Source organism: Helianthus annuus, chromosome 8, assembly GCF_002127325.2.
Source record: "Helianthus annuus cultivar XRQ/B chromosome 8, HanXRQr2.0-SUNRISE, whole genome shotgun sequence".
NCBI classification, from domain to species: domain Eukaryota; kingdom Viridiplantae; phylum Streptophyta; class Magnoliopsida; order Asterales; family Asteraceae; genus Helianthus; species Helianthus annuus.
The window spans coordinates 107,755,108-107,764,323 of record NC_035440.2 but is presented as its reverse complement, the minus strand read 5'-3'; the positions used below and the strand labels follow the sequence as shown (position 1 = coordinate 107,764,323).

The following is a 9,216-nucleotide window of genomic DNA, read 5'->3' as shown; positions in this document are numbered from 1 at the left end:
TACAGTAGTACAGCTATTAAGGGCTAGTGGTCACGTTTCTTCTTTTTGCCCTTTAGTAGGTTCGCCAAGCCCTTGAGAAATCCTCGGTGGCTTTTCTTCTCTTCCTCGAACTCTCTCTCCACTCGATCTAGTCGATGGAGTATTTCTTCCTGTTCAGGAGGAGAGAATCGTGGTTGTGGCGCTTGATGCGGAACTGGAGGTCTGGGAGGTATTGGATACCCATGAGCTGAGTAGTCCGGTGGTCCCATGTTTCCATGTGCTCCGTCAGGGTAGCGCGCATTATATCTAGCCGACACCACATATGGGTCGCGCTCATACCCGTAGTTGTATTGTGCTTGTGATGGTTCAAACGGGTTGTAAGCCGTTGGACCTGTGTAAGCTGGTATGGGTTGGTCATACCCAAATGGTGGCGAATTTCGTGCAGTAGGTGCGGAGTTTGCCTCCTGTATAGGACTTGAAGGTCCTTCTTCTTGTAGCGGCGGATAGTGGCTACTACTTGAATGTCGAGGAGTGCTGAAGTGGATACCTCCTCCTCCTCGTGTAGACATACGAGCATTTGTCCTCCTACGCCTCGGCGGATCAGGTATTACTGGTTGTGCCGGTGGCGGAGGTGGTGGCGTAACTGCCTCAAAGCGTGAATCCTCAGAGGGATCCTGTGGATGTCTCGGTTGCGATGTCTGATGAGATGGTGTGTTGTACCACTCATGTCGGTCAAACAAGGCCATAAAGCTGTCTGGGCCTTGATACTGCGGACCATGATATGAAGATCCATCAGATACTTCCATCGGATGCGTGGGCGTACCACGAGCTGGTTCAGTTGGATCCTCATCTTCCTCCATGGGATCTTCAGAAAAATGGTCTTGAGGCCCTAGTGGAACAAAACCTGAAGGTTCCTGTATGTAGTCAGCCGGATTGAACTGACCTATGTAGTAGGGACTAGGGTCGTCGTAGTTTCGGTGCGAAACCGAACGTTGCAGAGGTATGAAGGAAGGTTGTGGGTTGTTGGGATTATTTTCTGAATCTGGCCCAAAGGAGTGCCGGTAGGACGGCGTCGAGCTGTGCGAAGTGGAATGCCTCGCTGGTTCGTAAAGATCTCTTCGTCGTTGTGGTTCTTCGCTCCTTGTCATCGAAGGATGTCTTGTACCAGATGGTCCAGCCTCGTTATCGTGATGTGTCACGATTTCTCCTCGGCCTCTACGTCCCCTTCCTCTTCCTCGGAATATAACAGGTGGCATTTTCCTGCTCCAAAACTTATTAAAAATCAAATCGAAAAATAAAGACAAAAAGGAGTAAAAATCCGAATTTGTCCTAAGTTATTGTCTAGACTCAAGTATGTGCAATTGTGTCACTGAGATTAAACACAATAGGATAGTGTTTAATTCACTCAATGTTGGCTCTGATACCAACCTGTCACACCCCGATTTCCACGTGTCTCACCGGTGGGCCCGGTGGGGGATTACCGTGACGACGTTGGCAACAATATAGTCAAACCACACAATTATATAATGCACAGCGGAAGCATAAGATAAATATATATATTTCAACCTCGGGTGATAATATCAACGTATTACAGAAGTTGAATATCCACAGTGGATCGTAAATAAAGGTAAAGTATTGTTCCATTAGATACTGCAATCAAGCTTGCGAGGCTTATCCCGACGCTAGGGAGCTAATACCAGCCAATTACGTTTAGGTACCTGCACTTAATCTTTTTGGGGAAAATACGTCAGTTTACACTGGTAAATACATTCAACTGACACATTTGAAAATGTTTATTAAAATTGATTTGAATGCACAAGGCACAAACTCTTTTATAACTTGGGAAAATTCATAATGATCTTGTGAACGTTTTACATGTTCTTTTATGCGTTCAGTAGCCCGGGTCGTGCCGGGTTAAAGATTTATAGACACACCACGTTTGCGTAAAACCGTAGTATAAAAACCAACGGCTACGTCTTTTAATTTTAATGTCGACACTTTATACCGGGTGTACGCCTACACCGGGATGTCGATGGTCGTGGCCATTTCGTAAAATGATGCCGAGGATATCCGGGACAACGGTCATTAAACCCCCCAAAGGCTTATAAGCAACAAAACTGTTTAAATGAGCCGATCATATTTAATCAATTAACCACCTAAGCGATGGAATTATATAATGCTCAATCAAGCGGTATTAATATACCGTAACCCAAGCCCATATAGGGGAAATAAGTTAAAGTATTTACCTTTGCAAGTATTAATCCTTAATTTAGATCAAGTCACCGATAGCTTTTACTGGGGCTCCTAATCTGGAACGAAGGTTTTAATTAACCTCTTAGAATCCTAACGGTCCTTGTATTAGCCGTAGCTTAAACCGGTTGATTCCGATATATAGATATGGTTAATTCGCACGAAAAGGCGAAAAACCGAGAATGGAGTATGATTTGGACCCAACAAGTTTAGTGACTTGTTTTATACGGGTTTATAGTTCATACTCTGGATTTTGGGGTTCAATTAATATAATTTGACCCATATCGGCTATTGCACGAAAACTAGTTCCATGAGCCGTACCGTGTGCGCAAATAGGCGATACGGTTAACCATAAGAGTCGTACGCTTATTTCATAAGTCAATATGCCTTAAAAGTATTTTGGTATCAGTAGGATACCTTCCGTGATGCCCGTAACGAGTTTAAGTTTATATTATGCCCCGAAGGGGCTTTTCGGTCATTTTAAAGACTTTAAAAGGGCTTTTCGAGTTCTACAGGAAATCTGAGTTTCCCGAACAGTTTATAAAGTTTAAAATACTTTATTTATTATTTAAAATCAGTGGCAACTGGAATCGGGTCAAAAGACCTTGTAGAACTCCCGTTTTGGCCAAAAAGGGCATATTCGGTATTAACCGAACCGTAGCCATAACCGCAGGTTATGAGCAAGGTAAAAATTATTAAAAATCTTTAAAATTCCCAAAATATTATTTTACCACAGTGGGTAAAAGTTTTGGTGACGAAAACTTGGGTTAGATGGGCGTTATGCTAATTGCGCCGTTACTTACAAAACTTTCTTAAAAGTGCGCCTTTTAGCATAACTCTCATTCTAGACCTCGGATTGACGTGAAACTTTAAGGACATGCTTATAATTTAATAAGCAAGGTTTTGGTTCGTTCACGTGTCCGAAATACTCGTTTTAATTTTAAAAGGCCGTTACGGTCAACTTTTAGGCGAATGACGGAAATACGTAAAAGACTCGGATAACTCATGAACCGACCACAGAGGCGTATACCAACATGTGACCCGGTCCTAAGAGAGTCCTAAGGTATATTTATACCTCACTAAAACGGGTCAGAACTGAAGTCAAAGCAAAAGTCAAACTTATGCGACTTTCGACTCCGAACCGGTTCAATATAGTGAATGATCGATTCAAACGAGCGCAAACAGGTTTATATACTTATTATCATGTTTTATGATTGTCAAAACAGGTTCCATAACATATATTTTGCAGATTATGCATAAATCGCTAAAATAGCTTTCTGTTGACTTTTTAACCGCACGTTTGACTCGACATTTGACATAGTTAGAGTGGTGATCAGGGGGAACCATTTTAGAGGTTTATTACCCACATAAATACCAACTCATAACCACTTTTGATTCGTCATAAGACTGAACCATTTGCAAGATATTGCAATGACAACCGCTAGTTACGACGGTTGCGTTTATGAGCTATAACTAAGGAAATGTGACACCACAAAGGGTTAGATCACTTACAGAGGTTGTGTTCTTGCTTATGGAGCAGGAGAGAATGCTTGGGAGCACTTAGAATGATCAGAGAGGTGTTGTTTGAGGTGTGGTAAACATATGCTCATAACCTTGGTATTTATAGCCAATGTCAAGGATGTATGATCATTACAACACCTACAACAGGTCAGGGGTGATGGGTAGATGTCCCCTAAGTGTTATGGGTCAATTGTAGGGTGCCCATGCCTCATTTATTGGCTCATGATCGTTCAAAAGCTCCAAAAGCCAAGTAGTTACAACCATTCTGCATCTGGGCACTTTACGCGGCCCGCATGGGAGTTCCCATGCATTTTAATGCGGGTCGCCTAAAGATCAAATAACAGACGCGAAACAAAGGAGGCTCGCGGCCCGCCTCAACTAATCCTTAACCTTCACGCGGGTCGCCTAAGGTTAAGATTTCAGGATTTTTAAATCTTTTTGTAATGATTACAGAATCTGGCCATTAATAACGAAATCTTTCGTAACGATTCGCCTGACCTTTCGGTTTTGAAGGGGTAACTTTGCGGTTTGGCCCTCGGTTATTTACCGATAGGGGCCTCGTGTTATTTACCCGCATTATTAAGTCCCCGGTTTATTTATTTAATTATTCTGAAAGCCTTAACTTTCATTGTTGACGCTTTTAACCCTTCTTCTACGAATTCGATCGTAACTTTCTCGTTTCATATCGAAACTCCGCGAAATTCATATATATTATTTTTGTGGGGGTATAATACCGTTACAAAGTCTTTGGAACGTTAAAGGGTCACTCAGAGGTATTATTAAACATGTTGACACAGTTAACCCCTGTAGTTTGTAATCTCTCACTTTCTTCCGCGTTTTGTTTTTGTACGATCTATAATTTATTCGTTTGAAGGTTTAAGCATTATTTAGGGATACTATACAGTATATTTACCCTTGTTGACATTTTATAACCCCCGAATTTATATACTTTCAAGGTTTGTCAAAATTAGTCCTTTATTTATTATAGATGCCACGTGTATACAATGACACGTGTTAACACATCATTGGACACAAAAATTTCGAGGTGTTACACAATACCCCCGAGAATAATGAGGAGGTGCATCTCCTATAGCGCTACTATTGTCAAGGCGGAACTACACACCCTCGATTAAACGTCCACATAGCACAAACAGAATACAAGAATCACCAGTTTCACATACACATAGGATAGAGTTTAGTTTCCAAAAGTCTCAAGTATCATAGTTTAATAGAATGCATGTTGCATCCCAAAGTTTAAAACAAAAAGGGATCGAGTATACCCATAGTGATTGCTTAACGGATTAAATGTTATTGGATCAAAGGGAGCTCTTTAGGGTTAGCCTGATTAGATTACAACAGATAAGTGTCGGACAAAACAACGAGATTCAAACCAAGTGTCAGATCAGTTATCTTGATCGGATGTGTAACATTCCTATTTTTATATAAGAATTATAAGTTTGGTTAAATTTATTAACCACTAGTAACTAGTAACTAGTTTATTTTTCAACCCACATAGTTTTAAACACTATTTTATATAGTTGGTTGAAATATTATATTAACTAAATTGGTATGTATATAGGTGACCTTTCTAATAAAATAAAAGTCTATAAAAACTTATATTATTAGACGGGTAGTCTACGGGTAAGTTGATTATTAGAAATATAAAGTACCTGGACAGACCCAGGAACCGTTTAATAATTAAACTATAAAAATATATTGTATTTGAACCTACTCTATTTTTAATGAAACTTGGTTCAAAATGTAGACAAAAATATTCTCATTCTAAAGACATATTTATTATTTTATAAAACGTTATATTTTAAAAGTTATAAGCGCCAAATAAGTGAAAAAGTTAAATTAATAAATAATAAATAATAATAAGAATAATATAATGACTACATATGAAATTCCACAAAATTTGAAGGACTGTCGTATTCCATTACTTCGTGTCCCATATTATTTTTATATATAATAATAAAAATGAAATCCTTGTAGTGGACGTGTGTCCTACATACAAATCAAAAGAATTCATGCATTGTATTTATGAATACATGTGTTCGGGGTACGTGGCACAATAGCTTGAATTCAAAGCTAACATATTTAGTATACATATGACACTGTCTAAAATTCCAACAGCCAAACTTTTTCTTTCCTTTCCTTCGTTGTCTCACCTCCATCTTTCTATATTCTTTTACTAGGCTATCACCCGGGAACATCCTGGGATAGGAAAAATTATATTTGAAAAACAAATACATAGATATAATTAATAAACTAATTAGTTGTTCTTTCCCTTCCTAACAAAATCTTTTATTCGCTTTTAATAATATGCCAATTTGGCCTCCATGAGTGTTTAAAGGTTTCATGTGGAATTATTAACTTTTAGGTTAAGACTGAAATATAATTATAATAATGTTTGGAGATGGTGAAGATATTTCTATGTGATGATTGTGTGAAGTTTTGAGAAGTGATAGTTGTTGATGTTTAATAATGCTTTGTAATAGCTTGGATATTCGGTCCAGATAGCAAAGGATAAAAAACATATTTACATAAACCCCGTTAACTTTTGTAAAATGTACATAGATATAGTCAAACTCATTTAGTATGATAGTATTTTTTTAAACCTTATTAATTAAATGAAAACAGAAAAAAGAAAAATAAATATTAAATTGAAATATGTTTAAAGCTTTGACTGGCATTTTGAAAAGATTGGGGTATTTTTGGATACACAGTTATAAATTGTGTATAAAATCTTTGAAATTACTAATACAAATATTAAATTAAATAGGAAAGTTGTGTAAACGTATATAATTAAATTTGAATAATATATTTTTAATGACATATTGTATTATAGTAATAGAAAATGTAATTATACCAGGTTAATTTAAAACCAATTTACCTTTACTATATTGTTCAAAGACGTGAAATTTAAACTCACATTTACATCACAAATTAGACAAAATGTCTGACATCACTAATTATACTAATGACGAATTGGGCCGTTTGATTTAATGGGTCTGTCAAACAATGATTGGGCCGCTTTATAAAAAATAATCCAAAATCACATATACCAACAAATACTGGCCGACAAATTTAATTTGTAAACTATCATTGGGCCGTCCAAAACAACTAATTACAATCCCTGATTTTAATTGGGCCGCAATTATGAACCAATATATTTGTTGGCCATAACAAAAGATGAAACAAAATACAAAATCCTAGTATTATTATAGTAATGAAAGGATATAATTTGAGATACTTGAAAGAAAATAGATAGTTCGAAAAACAAAACAAAACATAAAAAGATGAAATAGTTAATAGTATCTAATTAAATCATATTTTCTAATCGAAAGGCGAAACGATTGTCTCCAAAAATAATGCGCCTTTCGGTCCGTTGTAGTTGTCAACATGTTGGATGTAGTTAAAAGAATCATTGCAAAGCACAACTTCAACAGTATCTCCCCAAATACTTGTTATCAACCACTTGTTGTTTTGAATTATATTTGTCCTTTCCTGCGTCTCCATATGATGAACTATGCGAGCCCTATTGAAAGAAAATACCTTGATCCACTCATCATGTTCATATTTGACCAAATCTGCAATTAGTTCACCAGCATATTGAACGACAATCACATGCAGCTTGTTGGAAATTGTTAGAAAATGTCCTTGACAAGGATTGACTTCCATATGCTCCGGAAAACGAAGTATACTAAAAGATTCAGATATAACATCGAAAACAACTATGTTCCTTTCACCGGGTGGAATCCAGTAATTGGAAACCATGAAATATATTTTTTTGTCGGAATAAATTCCAGGAGACCATGAATAAAAGTTTGAACCTAACTGAGTTCCGTTCAAGAAATTCAATTTTCTCCATGAGTCATTATGTCGTGAATATACACGAGCAGTAACTACGTCCCAGTAACAATTAATATGAAGCACTTTTAGATCGTTGTGCTCGTCAAAGTACATTCCACCCGTATCGTTGTGTCGACCAAAATAACGACTAAAATATTCGTCCGATATCATCTTAAAACGCCTCGTCGTTGGATTCCAAATGACGAGCTCATTGTATCTCCTTTTAATGCAAAGTAAAATCAGTCCGTTAAACAAACCTATAATGCTTAAAAAGGATGGCTCGACATCGTATGGAAAAGTAACTGTTTCGCTTGTATCTTCTTCTAAGTTGCCAGCTACTATGTCATCAACGACAATTGAATTTTCTTTCAAGGAGAGCAGCTTCTTTTGTATTGAATTTCCAACTCGTCGAGCATGGATGAAAACAAACTTTGGTGTAGATAATTCATAACACCATTGTTTAGAAACACATTTGAAACGACAAACTACCTTTGCAGGTAGTCTCGATAAGATCTCTTCAAATATCATGTCATCCCCAACACGTTCCATGATTCGTAATACCCTGAAAAAAAAAACTATAAAAAAACGATTGTATAAGCTTTTTAAGATTTCTTAATTATTATATAGTTGTAACAGGAACATTTGTAATACAAAATACAACAAAAATAAAGTATAATATTCTGATTTACAATAAAATATTTAACATTCATCTTTTTGTGAGTAATACAAATTGAATCAAAAAGACTCATATACATAAAATTGCTAATTGTATAAAAACTTGAAAATTATCAATGGAACATTGAACATTTATAATAGAGTATACAGTAACTAACCGTGTAACTGGAGGTGTTATGTATAAGAGTTGAACAATGAGAATGAATTACAGGAAATATGGGTATTTATAGGACTTTCATCATATATTGGAAATCTATTATTATTAAAAAAAAGATGTCAACTGTAAATTATAAAATACGTAACATATATATTATCCATAAATATCATATTTCCATACACATGACTTCAAACGTATATTATGTTAATTTGTTAATGTTAGTACCGAATATAATGCAATAATATATAACAAATCTTTGAGGAAAATTAAAGGCGATTGAAAATCTATTTATAGAATGATTTTATATATTTTTAAGCAAATAATGAAAAAATTTTGTAAATTCATCGATTTTTTTTTTCAAAATTTGTATTACGAATTTTATTTATAATTTGATTGCAAATCAATTGGAAGATTGACTAAAATTGGTTTGGTGATATATTTAAGTATATATTTAAATATAAATAAAATGTTGCTATTAAGTGGCCAAAGATTAATCAATCTTTTGTAATGATTATACGGAATAATTGTTTGCTATAATAAATATAACAATTTGTTAGATATCTTATTATTTTGAAAAGCCTTTAGTGCAGCAAGTTTAAAAAATTAATCTTAGTAATGGATAAATTAAATTGGTTGTTCAATGTGTTTATTTTTTGTTGTATTGGATCAAATGGGTCAATTTACATACCTTGGGCTACAATTCATTATGTTTAGACCTTCTAGATTCAAAAAAAGTGTTTTCATATTGGGCCAACTTCCTTTTGACCCACACAAAAATT

General features: G+C 35.7%; 1 protein-coding gene across 1 annotated transcript; it reads right to left on the bottom strand.

Annotated features, from left to right (window-relative positions):
- Positions 1-7,089: 7,089 nt before the first annotated feature.
- On the bottom strand, positions 7,090-8,154 carry LOC110870469 (putative F-box protein At5g50220). The gene has a single exon (XM_022119650.1). It carries the CDS (start codon positions 8,152-8,154, stop codon positions 7,090-7,092), a length of 1,065 nt encoding a protein of 354 aa, XP_021975342.1.
- Positions 8,155-9,216: the final 1,062 nt, after the last annotated feature.